At 35.6% G+C, this 14362-nt stretch overlaps 1 protein-coding gene across 5 annotated transcripts in view; it reads right to left on the bottom strand.

The window, feature by feature from the left end:
• Positions 1–14362, bottom strand: part of CEP350 (centrosomal protein 350) — a 175956-nt gene that overhangs the window by 106456 nt on the left and 55138 nt on the right. For all 5 annotated transcript variants that reach the window (XM_030823922.1, XM_030823923.1, XM_030823921.1 and 2 more), the window contains exons 9-13: positions 10868–11014; positions 8446–9101; positions 7314–7435; positions 2246–3306; positions 114–264 (exon numbers count right to left, since the gene is read on the bottom strand). In XM_030823922.1, the coding sequence (XP_030679782.1) occupies positions 114–264; positions 2246–3306; positions 7314–7435; positions 8446–9101; positions 10868–11014 (2137 nt within the window). The remainder of the gene's footprint in view (positions 1–113; positions 265–2245; positions 3307–7313; positions 7436–8445; positions 9102–10867; positions 11015–14362) is intronic.

Here is a 14362-nt window from a genome sequence, read left to right on the forward strand (position 1 = left end):
CTCTATATGTATTTTTCAACAAGCAAAACTTGGCTAATATTCAGACCAGAGTTCTCATTTGCACATTTTTCTCACTCTTCAGAGTTTATTCCATATTGCCAATATATTCTTACTGAGGTTCAAGAGTTGATTTTTTTTCTGTCAAAGTCCCAGTCCCTGGAGAGGAGACAAAATCATCTTCATATGAAACACCGCTTAGAGGAGTTGCAGTGGCATTCAAAGGCCGTGATGTTGATGTTCCTCTGTCCAACTTGTCTTCAAACCCTGACAAAAGTAATAATTGAAACATGGTTAAAAACGAAAATCAAGAAACTGTAAGAAAAGCATCCCATACATGGAGATTAGCAATATGGGCTTAGGGACATTTTAGTTTCCTTTAATAGTGCTTCTTTTCTATTTACCTTTATATCCAATGCAACTTTTTTAAAGCTTTTTATTAGGAAAATTTTAAAACATACGTGAAAACAGGGAGACTAGTATAATGAAACCAAAGTATTCATCATCCAGCTTCAACAATGACCAGTACATCACCAATCTAGTTTCAATTAAACCTCCTACTACCTTCATCTACCACCCCCAGACTATTTTAAAGCAAATTCCGGATAACATTTCATTGTCATTTCATCTCTAAATACTTCAGTTTAACTATAAAATCTTAATGAAAATTTAATAGAATTTAAGAAGAAACAGGCTGGGCGCGGTGGCTCACGCTTGTAATCCCAGCACTTTAGGAGGCCGAGGTGGGCAGATCACGAGGTCAGGAGATCAAGACCATGGTGAAACCCCGTCTCTACTAAAAATACAAAAAATTAGCCGGGCGTGGTGGCGGGCGCCTGTAGTCCCAGCTACTCGGAGAGGCTGAGGCAGGAGAATGGCGTGAACCCGGGAGGCGGAGCTTGCAGTGAGCCGAGATTGCGCCACTGCACTCCAGCCTGAGTGACAGAGCGAGACTCCATCTCAAAAAAAAAAAAAAAAAAAAGAAACAATTTTCTTATTAAAAAATGATGTTGAGTTAAGCATTTTACTTTCATCAAAAGAAATCAAAATAACTTTCAAATCTAAACAAATTTAAAATTACCACTAATAGAAATGTGGCTAAACAAAAGAAAGCAATAGCATATGAAGGTCTATACAAGACCACTAAGAAATACCTAAATATGAATTCTGGGAAAAAGCAATGTGATACCCAGTTGAGCATAAGAGGAACAGATGAAATCCATTCACTATATAGAGGGGAAATTTCCAATCCGGAAATTCTAAGATAATGTTAGTATAAAATGGGCAGATTCCATATATAGCAGGAAGGATAGCGAAAGGGACTTGAAGGAATTGAGTCTATCACAGAAAAGAAAACTGTGTTGCAGGATTTCAGGGATAAGAAGGGAACTTTAGAAGTTATTGTTTTAGGAATCAAATATATAGCTACATTATTGTTTGAAGTCTGATTGCTACTCAAATTAGTTTTAACAAACAGTAATGGAGTTGTTTTCACATTAGAAATGTTACTACAGCTATCCCTCTCAATTCTCGATTGCTATATTCCCAAGAATTCACAAATCATCACTGTATTAAGAAACATACTTAGTTTCTTTTCTTTTTTTTTGAGAACGGAGTCTCGCTCTGTTGCCCAAGCTGGAGTGCAGTGGCATGATCTCAGCTCACTGCAACCTCCACCTACCAGGTTCAAGTGATTCTCGTGCCTCAGCCTCCCGAGTAGCTGGGATTACAGGTGCATGCCACAACACCCAGCTAAATATTTTTTGTATTTTTAGTAAAGGTGGGGGTTTCACCATGTTGGCCAGGCTGGTCTTGAACTCCTAACCTCAAGTGATCCGCCTGTCTTGGACTCTGAAAGTCCTGGGATTATAGACGTGAGCCACCGCGCCCGGCTTATACTTAGTTTCTATTGAAGTACATAACTATGGTCACAGAAAATGTAGTATATACGTGATATATATCCAATCCTGAACATCTATGAATTTCTCTGAACTAGATAAAAATTTCTACAACTACCAGTCTCAAATATTATTTTATGACAGTAACAATTTTAAAATGAAATTTTAAAGATTAAATTACTAATACTCTTATTTAAGGCTTGCAGGAAATTTAGAAGATGACTAATATGGACAATAATAAGTCTCCATTATCCACTCAATGAAAAACGTGTACTAAAGTATATATCTTGTACAGAAATTATAATTCATCTTAATATACAAATAGTACAAGCTATACTTATTTTTCTCACCTTTTCCATATAACTGATAGGATTTTGTAAAAATATTAATGACGCTATGTGGACTTCCCTTTGCTAATTCTTCCCATGGTCCTTTGCTTTGCATACCACCTATGTGCCCAAAAAGTGGCAAGAATTTTTCAGATTCTTTCTGAAACTCTTTGATGGGTTCATAACTATTTCTTTCTCCAGGACAAAATTCCTTTTCTTTTAAAATTTCTGCTACTTTCAAAAGGGGCTGTCCATCCTGGTCTCCCTCTTCTTCAGAGAGACTCCCTTCACTAAGAAGAGGCCCTTCACTGACTGAATCTATGCTGGAACCAAGAGATATTTTGGCTTTGTCTTGAGAACAGGCTTGCATATCAGAGCTAGAAGAGTCAGTCTGCCTTTTACATAACTGTGCCAGTAGCCCTTCTGGTTTGGGACCAGGGGATCTCACTCTAAAGCTTGATATGGCACTCTGTGGTCTTATCATCTCAGGAAGCTTTTTAAATTCACTAAGATTGCCTACACCAGGAAGATCATCATCAAAAGTTGCATGAGATACACAGGTTCCCAGCATCTTCTGAATTCTGGCAGAGAAAACATCTTCATTATCATCTTTCACAGGTGGAGTTACAGCCTTGGTCCAAGGTCCATCTTCTTGAGGTGCCTGCTGCACAACATACTCAGTGTTCCATGCTGACCCATAGTTAATGTTGGCCCCAGCTAATTTCTTGGCTTCACTTTCAATTCTGCTGGACAAAGAAGCAGCTGTTGCTTTCAAGGCTTCAATACGATCCAGTTTACTCTTATATTGGCTGGCACTAGGTTTTAACAAGGCATCTGTATAAGCAGCTGGTGAGGTCACATACGGTTGAGGTGTAAAAGTTAATGGCCTTGAAGCCATATTATGATTCTTCCTGGTTGGTAAAATAGATTCAAAATCCTTATGCAAAATTCCTACATGCTCTAGACTCAAGAGATGGGAGAGTAAACTTCCAGCTGTTCCAGCAAAAGGCTGTGGTTGAGAATGGTGAACTTGTGGGCTCAATCTTTCAGGCTGCATCCATGTAGATTCCATCAAGTCTTTTCTGGAAATGAAAGTCACAATATGTTAGTTAGTTAGTTAACTAAACCACCATTTAAAAAAAGTTTTGTTTTTATCTGATTATAAGAGTAATGAGTATGCACTGCAACAAAAAAAGGACAGATAAAAAGTATAAAAAAGATAAAGATCATTCAGCAAAACAATAAAAAAGAGGCAGTGTTAATATTTCATTTAGAATTATATCCTTCCAAACATTTTTCTATTTGTACATTATGTTTTGGTGGTATTGTTTTTATAAAAGTGGGATTTTACCATATATACTGTTTTGCAAGCTGCTTTTTTCAACTAAGATGCCATATTTTTAAAAAACTATTAAACAGGCAGTACGATCTTTAAAATTCTATAAACAGAATTCCTTACAATACTGATTATAAAGAATTTTTAAAATAACATTACATAAAAGAGAAATGCTTAAAATTGCTAAATATTAATGTAGACATGATATAGATTATTCTAATCAACAAATATTTACTATATGCTGAACACTTATGTTTAACAATGTACATGCTAAATAGGGAGGTTATTATAACCTATTAATACTTGTAAAAAATTAATGAATGTGAAACAATCAAATGCAAAACTATCAGTGCCAACTATAAATATGCAACTATAAATATAAATATACAGGGTAGGGTATCCATTAAGTCTAGAAACAGAATAAAGATGCCCTAAACAACATTATGTGTATTTACCTATATTTCCAGACCATAGACTTCCTCTATATTAAGGGATACTACAGAGCGATTACAGGATGATGTCAACTATTAAGAAGACCCTTAGAGGAACAGGCCAGGAACAGTGGCTGATGCCTGTAATCCCAGTACTTTGGGAGGCCAAAGCAGGCGGATGACTTGAAGCCAGGAGTTTGAGACCAGCCTGGGCAAAATGGCAAAACCCCATCTCTACTACAAATACCAAAAAATTAGGTGGGCATGGTGGCATGTGCCTGTAGTCCCAGCTACTTGGGAGGTTAAGGCACAAGTATTGCTTGAACCCGAGAGGTGGAGGATGCCGTGGGCCGAGATTGTGCCACTGCACTCCAGCTGGGAGACACAGTAAGACTGTCTCAGAAAAAAAAAAAAAAGAGAAGAACATGAGGCTTTGTCCTTGGTCTTGTCCATTATTTTAGGATGATGACATAAAGATATGCTTATCAAACTTGCAGATGACAGAAAGCTGGGAGGCATGGCTGACACAACAAATGACCAAATTATGAGACGAATTTATTTTTATAGGCTGCAATCTAAACCAAACTAATACGGATAAATGTAAACTTCTGCAATTGGGTTAAAATAAGTCATCTGAAGGGGGGTAACCGGGGTAATAAGAAGCTGAAAAGCATGTCATTAGAATGAAGGAAGGAAGACTAGAGCACAGACTCTATGCCTTAGAATATAGGCTATTACAAATGCCAAGTGTGAGCTTATTGGGACCTAAACTAAGCTGGTAGTAATAGGAATACAAAGGAAGTTATAATATAAAAGATATTGATGAATAAAAATCCAAGAGCTTTAAATTCAAGTATTTAGAATGCCAATTTTATAGCAGATGCTATGTTGATAGTAGAGAAACAGGAGACAAAAATGAATATACTTAATCCAGTTAATCCTGAGCTGGGCATGGTAGCTCACACCTGTAATCCTAGCGACTTGGGAGGCTGAGGCAGAAGAATCAATCACTTGAGGCCAGAAGTTCAAGACCAGCCTGGGCAACATAGCAAGCTCCTCATCTCCAAAAAAATTAAAAATAAAATAAAAATTAGCTAGGCGTGGCGGTGCATGCCTATAGTCGCAGCTACTTGGGAGGCTGAGGTGGGAGGATCACTTGAGTCCAAGAGGTTGAGGCTGCAGTGAGCTATGATCGTGCCACTGCACTCCAGCCTGTGTGAAAAAGCAAGACCCTGTCTCCAAATTAAAAACAAATAAAAAGGCTTAATCCTTACACTTTAAGATCTCAAGATCTAGCAGGGATGACAAACAAACAGCTAAAATAAGACATTACAAATACTAAAACAAAGATTTAAAAAGTTCAGTAGGGTATAGATGAAGAAGCAATTAACTCTGCTAGCCAAGGAAAGTGTTTGTTAAGCTGGGTCTTCAGTTCTCAAGGTGAGATATGAAATCTGGAGTTTTCCAGGTAGCTAACACAATAGGATATGAAGAGTAAGGAAAAGAAATGCCAAATTTTAAGCAAAAAGTAACAGGCTTTTAAACATAAAGTTATGCTAAAACTATTAACGGGGAATGGGGGAGCTCAGAAACTGGGTAGCAAGAAAGTGGACGCAATAAGTTAGACATCAGGAGTCAAAGAAGTTGGATATTAAAAGAAAAGTGAGGAACTGGTACAAGGTAGTATGGTCTAACACTACATTTGTTTGTGTTTGGTTTGCTTTTAATATTGGATAACTTGTTTAGAATTAGAAGGAAATTCAGAGAAAGATAAAAATTGAAGACATTAATATAGCAGGGTATGACTGACAACAATAGGACTGAGATGAACTAGAGAGTATCACCCATCTAAAAGCATTCAATCCTCTCCAGAGACGACACTTAGAAAAATAAGTAAATAAATAAAAGCATTCAAATTCGAAACAAAAATGTTAAGTTTATTTATACTTAAAGTTTGAAATGTATTTAGAACCTTAAGCAACTCATATGAAACATTTCACTTTTGGGGAGTAGTATGTAGAGTAGTTAAAGCACAGGCTTCTAGAGTCACACTGGCTAAATTAAAACCTATCTCTGTCATTAATGTTTTGACCTTTGAGAAAGCTCTCTAGGCCTCAATTACCTCTTCTGTAAAACAGGAATAACAACAGTGCCTAACTCAAGGAATTACAAGGATAAAGTAAAATAATATATGCAAAGTACTTAAATCATTGCCTGGAACCTAAGAAACGCTAATAAATGTTAGCTATTTTTATTGACAGTATTATTCTAGGGACAATGGGGTAAAAAAAGGACCATATGGGCCAGGCGTGGTGGCTCATGCCTGTAATCTCAGCACTTTGGGAGGCTGAGGTGGGTGGATCACTTGAGGTCAGGAGTTTAAGACCAGCCTGGCCAAGATGGTGAAACGCCATCTCTACTAAAAATACAAAAATTAGCCAGGTGGTAGTGGCACACCCCTGTAATCCCAGCTACGTGGGAAGTTGAGGCAAGAGAATAGCTTGAGCCTGGGAGGCGGAGGTTGCAGTGAACCAAGATTGTGCCACTGCACTCCAATCTGGGCAAGAGAGTGAAAACCCTGTCTCCAAAACAAACAAACAAACAAACAAAAACCACTACCCAAAATTGGATAGTGATTTTGATTTCTATTTATGCGTCCTCAAAGAGTTTCAAAATCTTTCCCTTTCCAAAATGGTTATTATTATAAAGTATAATTTATAACCACATAACCTAAACATCACCTTTACTTCCAAACTCACATAGTTTTTTGTTTACTTTATTGCAAACAATATATTACAGCAAAAAAAATTTAAGAAAATTTAAGGTAAAATAGTCTGTTGACTATCTGAAATCAAATCAGATCCCTTCCTAGTCCTTATTAATATGTTCACAAGTATATCCAAAGGTAGCTCTTGAAAGTATGATGGATAAATTGTTCTTACACATAAGAAATTTTAAATAGCAGTGGACACAAAAATCCCATTTGAAAATTATTAACCACAAACACTTTAAAATTTCACCATCATTCATTCATCCAACACACTTTTAGTGTGTGTTTAGTTCACAGAAGGCAAGAGTGCTTCCAACTGTAAAAGAAACTGACATTTACATTAAAAGGTAAAATTTGAACAATTAGCCTAGGGTATACAGTAAGTACAGATGTGCACTATGCTTAAATTTCAGAAGATACGAACCAATTTCTAAATAAACCTCTCTGCTCTCTTGTTCACAAAGGTCAACAAAATTCACTGAACATAGACCACTCCACTAAATTTCATGAAAAAGAAAGAATCTTAATCATCTTTCTTTCTTCCCTTTTTACCTTGCAAGAGGCTGTGGAGGTTCTGAGAGAGACATGTCACTACTGGAAGATGCACTTGGGGGACGTTCCTGTACTTTGTTTTCTTTGTCAGATTCTCCAGATGGCTGATACCCTGGTTTGGCCTAGGAGAAAAGGACATCAAATTTATATGAGTTCTGTCACAAAGATATATTCAGGTAGCACCTAAGCTAAACATTAAATCACCTCAGCTCTACAAAAATCATAAAACGTAGTGTTTTTTTTTTTTGTCAAATAAAACCAATTAAAATTTATTTTGTCTTAAAAACAAACATTACTAATAGCAAAACACCAACTAAAATCCAACGGGGAGCCAGGCACTTTGAGAGGCCGAAGTGGGAGACTCACTTGAGTCCAGGTGTTCAAGACCAGTGTGGGCAATACAGTGCGACCCTGTCTCTACAAAAAATAAACAATTTCCCGGGCATGGTGGTGCACACCTCCTGCCTCCCCTTCTACCTCTACCTTTTTGCCTCTGCCACCCTTGAGATAGCAAGACCAACTCTTCCTCTTCCTCCTCCTCTCAGCCTACTCAACATGAAGATGACGAGGATAAAGACCTTGATGATCCACTTCCACTTAATGGTCAACATATTTTCTCTTCTTTATGATTTCCTTAATAACATTTTCTTTAGTGTATTTCATTGCAAAAATACAGCGTATAATATAGACAACATATAAAATATGTGTTAATCAACATTATATTATAAGGCTTCCAGTCAACAGTTGGCTATTAGTAGTTTAGTTTTTGGAGGATCAAAAGTTATACGTGGATTTTCAACTGCAAAGGGGTTGGCACCCCAACCCCCACATTATTCAAGGGTCAACTGTATTTGTTCAGTACTACAATGAAAACTATGCAGGGATGTAACTAATAGCAATGATGAGAGGAAAATAAATCAGTAACAATCACTGTAGGAAATTCTTAATTCAGCTTTTATTTTCCATCACATTTATCACATTACTCCTCATATTTAATACATTTCATGAAGGCCATGATTATTATAAGTATTATCCGAGCATACTAGGAATGATGGGTAATTGTTAAATAGTATAGCAAATAAGCATTTCCTAACCATGAATGACTCTCCTTTGTATATGTCACTACTATTACCTGTGTTTCCTGCATAACGTGTTGATGAGATGGCTCTTCAAGCAAGGTCTTTTCTAGTAGCAATTTGGAGTAAGTTTCCTGTAGTCGCCTAGTTGCTGATGGCTCAGGAGGCACATTTTTTACTTTAGTAAAGGCTTCCTTCTGCTTCCGGTAGAGCTCTTGTAATCGTTTGTTTTTCTGTTCTGTAGCCTCCTTTTGAGCCTTCTTCTCTTCATTTTGCTTTCTCTTCCTTTCCTCCTGCTGCCTAACAATGTACTGTCGTACCTCGTCTGTGTCATAGTGGCGCCTTTTGGAAATAACAGGAGGATCTTCATTAGCTGTTATTTTGTCAGGTTTTCTTTTTACTGGGCTGTGACTCCTAGGAGCATGTACTGGTGCTGATGACTTCTGATTCTGTAACTCTCCAGTATCTTGCTTTGCAGTGTGAGCTGTAGAATCCAGCTGTAGGTCATCAAGAATGCCACGAATTTCAACAGGTAAAAAGTCCTTATTTAAGGCAGTATTTTCCTCCTGCTTATTATCTGTAAGAGATGAAGCTTGTTTCTTTATATTATTTTCAGACCGAGATTTACTTCTCGAACGTTCTGAGTTTCGTTGAAGATGTCTATGTAAAACGTCCAACCTGGGATCCGATTCTGCTCTTCCAATGTGACCCCCTGCGAAGTATGAACTGTTAGTGATATACTGAAATTCTATACTCATTCCTAAGATTTAACGGCATTAACAAGAAAATTAGAGTATTTCATTTTATCTTACTTAAACTCAAATTCAAATATCTTACAGTCTCCTGAAGAACATTATAAAAGGAAAGAAAAGCCTCCCTTTTTAGCAGTAAAAGAAGAATCCCAATCTTCTGAAAAACTATATTTCCTTGGTTTGTTTTTAAATACAGTTTGAAATATTTCTGGACAAAAAAGATAGCTCTTATGGTTGCTATGAATATTTAGTATTTCAATTTCTCTCTTATATACATATTTAATGTTACCATTTCTCTCTCTCCACAACCCCTCAAAAGGCTGCTAAAAAAAAGTCAACAATCTTTTTAGAGGAAGGCATCCCAATGAGAAGCAAGGAAATGGAAATGCCTTAATAATCATAAAAAATATATTTTTAAAGCTTTGCAAAGACCAGACTGCATATGCCAAATAATAATGGCACTGAAAATATTAGTTTTTCTGAAAATTCTACACTGACCCATTTCATAATTACATGAAATGGCACTATGTTCAGATAAGTTTATCAAAGGATTTCTGAAACTTTATATTTCCTGTTGATACAAGGAAAAGATTAGAATTAGTCTCTCATCTGATCACATTTACATTTTTAAACATCTGTATAACAAATGCCCAAATATTTTTAAAATTTTGTGTATTTTACTCTATTTCCAGAGAAAATGGGCAAAGTTTAGCAAGAAACATATGAAGAATATAATGATTCCTTTTACTAGAATGCTTCTTCTACAGAGCTAAGGATTTGGGTCTATTTTGCTTATTCTGAAGCCCTAGAGATTACAGCAGTGCCTGCTATGTAGTGGGCACTCAGTAAATATTTGTTGAATAAATGTTAAGCCTCTACAACTCTCCAGTGAAGGATGGAAAAACTTAAATATACAGAAAAAAAATCATTTTATCATCAAAATATCTGATAACATGGCTTTAGACTGAGAATACACATGAGCATATTTACAAGCTAGATAAAAGTGAAGCGGCCCAAATACAAAGTATTGTGTATGTACATTGACTTCTATATGCCAAATTATAGTTGCAACTGCATCTTACTGAATCCATTCCAGAAGTTCAAATTAAATTGAAACAAATTTGGCTGCTGAAAAGAAAAACTGGCATATGAGTATTTATATTTCACTTCCCAAAATTACTGTTCATGAAAAAAGTAGTTATTTGAAATAGCACTCACTCAAGAAACTTTGATAGGAGAAAAACAGTGGACTTGCGGGTCAAACTAAACAGTTCTGCCACCAAATCTGACATCCACTGACTACATAACCCTTGGGAAAAATCACTTCTCTTTCAGAGCCTGTTTCCTATCTGTCAAATAAAAAAATCCAACCTTGTGAATGTTTGTCCATGTTTGCTTGAATATGTTGGGATGAACCAGATTGGACTTGATTCTCTCTAAGGTCCCTAAAAGTCTAATATGATTTCATTACAATAATGCTTTCATATTCACAATGACAGTTAAATGTAATTAATATGACATAAAATTTTTCAAAAAGATGAACGTAACACCTATATGCAGATATTATCCATAAACAAGCCCAACAGAACATTTTTTTCTTTTTTGAGCTACATTCAAAATTATAAAGTGAAGTCCTAACACATTCTTAAGAGTACTTTTTCCTTCTCTAAGTACTTAATAGCAATTTTTAATTGTTTTCTCAACAATTTTAATTATAGCTACTTACCAGATTTAGCAGTTCTTTCTCTTCCACCTCTGTCACTTGATGCTGTTCTTCGCTCTTTTGGCTCCATCCTGGGAGCAGGTCCCAGAATCTTCTTTACTAATTTTTGTCCATCTCGCCAAGAAGATGTACTTATAAGATGACTACTACCTAAAAAAAATACATTGCACTGAAATTAAAACTTAAATTTTAATTGTAAGAAATGTATCTACTCAACCACACAGGTTTTATTATTAATCTTATGCTCATCTGTCAAGGTCAAAAGATTTACAATATAATGATATTTTTAAACCCTAACCTCCCCAAGTCAGTTAACCGTTTGTTTATATCTTGATTTACCCACACATCTGAAATAAATGTAAAATGCTTTCAAAGTTAAGTACCAAAAAATGATTCCTAAACCTCAAGAACTAAGGCACAAGACCAGCCTGGCCAACATGGCAAAACCCTGTCTCTACTAAAAATACAAAAAATTAGCCAGGTGTGTGGAGGGTACCTATAATCCCAGCTACTAGGGAGGTTGAGACACAAGAATCGCTTGAAACCAGGAAGCAGAAGTTCCAGTGAGCTGAGATCGCACCCCACTGCACTCCAGCCTGGTGACAGAGCAAGACTCCATCTCAAAAAAAGAACTAAGGTAGCAAATTTGACAAAACAAAAATATGTCTTAACATACAACAAGTGTTTAGTTTACCAATATCTAGCACAGTGCACGGCACATGATAAAATAATACGTTTGCTAAAAAAAAAAAAAAAATGATTTAATCAAAGAACATGTAAAAAATTTGGAGGAAACATATAACAAAGAGTTAACAATGATTACTTTTGAAGGGGATGATATTACAGGGACTTTCACATTATATTTTACAGATACGTACCAAAAGTACACACTACTTTTCTATGTACAAAACAGTAACATTTAAAAAGGATAATCATTTTAAATGGCCATCATAAAAATTAAAAAAAATAAGTGTTTCAATAAATACAGCTGTTTACCAGGAGAAAAAAAGATTTTCATCCACTAGCTTCAGAATGTAAGAAATTAAAAATTAAGCAATTATCTCAAAATAGACAGTGACTTAAAAAGAAATGAAATAAAAGACTGTTTACAAAATAGAAACTACAAAAAATAAACACAGAATAAAAGTGTTCAAATGCAAAGTAATATAAGAAATAGAGGTCGGGCATGGTGGCTCATGCCTGTAATCCCAGCACTTTGAGAGGCTGAGGCAGGAGGAATGCTTGGGGTCGGGAGTTCGAATCCAGCTTGAGAAACATAGCAAGATCCTGTCTCTATAAAGAATTAAGATTAAAAAAAAATTAGCTGGGTACAGTGATGCGTGCCTGCAGTCCTAGCTACCCAGGAGGCTGAGGTGGAAGGATCACTTGAACCCAGGAGTTCAAGGATGCAGTCAGCTATGATCATGCCACTGTCCTCCAGCCTGGGACACTGAGTGAGATCCTGTCTCAGAAAAAAAAAAAAAAAAAGAAAGAAAGAAAAGAAAGGAGGGAAGAAACAAAATGACAATGAAAATAATGTAGTAGCACTTCAAGCCTAATTAAATTATTGTAACATTTTTACATTAATAGTCAATGCTGGTAAAATAATAATAAAATCATTCTGCCTACACATTACTTGCTGAAATATAAGTGGGTATAGTTTCTTTAAAAAAAAAAAAAAAAAAAAAAAAAAAAAAGCAAACATGGGATTATGTTCGGGGACCCCAACAGTATTCATGCCCTTGATCAATGATCCAACAAACAGAAATTTATACAATATAAATAATCTAAAAGAAAGAAAAAAATAAATGAAAATGTTGACTGTATCATTTTTATAGTATCAGAAGTAACTAAATACTGAAGAATGGTGAATAGTTACTATTTCTACTAGAATATTGTGTGGCCATTACAAATGACAATTTTCATAAGAAACAACAGAAATGTTCCTGTGAAAAGATGCAAAAACCAATGAAATTTTACATATACAAAAAAATTTAAATAAACAGTGATTACCATAACATACTATTACAATTTTAAAATGAATGTAAGGAAACATACAAAGTAATACTAGTTCTTTATTTAGGTCTGGATAGTGGTTTTATCTGTTTTCTATTTTCCCAGCTGTCTGTGATGCTATTTTATTGTATTTATAATAAAAGACATTCCATTTAGAGTTTCTTTAAAAACGGCTTTAATTTATAAGTTTAAATGGAAGTATCATTTTAATAAAAACATCAATTATAAAAAGGTGAGTTTTAATGTGTGCTGTTTACTTTAGAAATGTTTTTGCACCTTGTTATTAACCTTATACAGTTGACCTAAAATATTTAAAGGGTTTTACGTATACTGCTCAATCTATTTATAAGAAACTTGATGTTCTTATGTAAAGTGAGAGAACAGGCTTCTCTTCAATTTCAGCCTGATTTTCTGAATCAAAAACAAGCAACCATGAATACACTGGGTAGTTATTTATACATGTTGGCATCTGAATATGCTGAGTGGTTATTTCTAAATTCTAACTTTCTGGAACAGTTACACACAGTCACTGGTTAAAAAAAAAAAGGAATTTCACTACATAAACTATTAATACAGCTTTAGCACATTTAATGACTCTCTATCTAGCTCATTGCCACAATGCATACATGAGAGTTAGCCTACCACAAAACTGGATGAATACAATCCAAGATCAGTGTTCATAAGTTTTAGTGGCCCCTGTGCTTCATTTCAAACTATGCTTCTGACGACAGTATTACATAATGCCACATGAAACACAATACTTTTAAAAAATGTAATTATTGCCTGGGTGCAGTGGCTCATGCCTATAATCCCAAAACTTTGGGAGGCTAAGGCAGGCAGATTGCTTGAGGCCAGGAGTTCAAGACCAGCCTGGCCAACATGGCAAAACCCCATTTCTACTAAAAATACAAAAATTAGCCAGGGGTGGTGGCACATGCCTGTAATCCCAGCTACTCGGGAGGCTGAGGCATGAGAATCACTTGAATCCAGGAGGCAGAGATTACAGTGGGCCAAGATTGTGCCACTGTACACCAGCTTGAGTGACAGAGCAAGACTCTGTCTCAAAAAATAAAGTAAAATAAAATGTAATTGTTAATGCTCAGATAACTCATGTTTTTGTAACATTTTATTTTTTTATCTGTATATAGCAAGTGTCACTCTATTATGACATCTAAAGTTAACAATGGGTGTCACAAAATGTGTTATCTGCCATTCTACTGATTAGTGTATGACTAGAAAAACAGATGCCTGATCAAAAACCAGCATCCCATCAGTTTTGCCCTGGTGTTCTCATAACATCTTGTGACCTCTTACCGCAGCACTAATCATACTTTATTGTAATGACATATCTACTATTTCCTGACAAGACTATAAGCTCCATGAAGGCAGGGGCTAGATGCATCTTGCTTACCAATGTATTGTCTAAGTTTAGTACAGCACAGTACCTCACATACAGCAAATATTCAAAAATATTAATATTTG

The sequence above is a fragment of the Nomascus leucogenys genome, chromosome 12 (assembly GCF_006542625.1).
Source record: "Nomascus leucogenys isolate Asia chromosome 12, Asia_NLE_v1, whole genome shotgun sequence".
In the NCBI taxonomy this organism is placed as follows: domain Eukaryota; kingdom Metazoa; phylum Chordata; class Mammalia; order Primates; family Hylobatidae; genus Nomascus; species Nomascus leucogenys.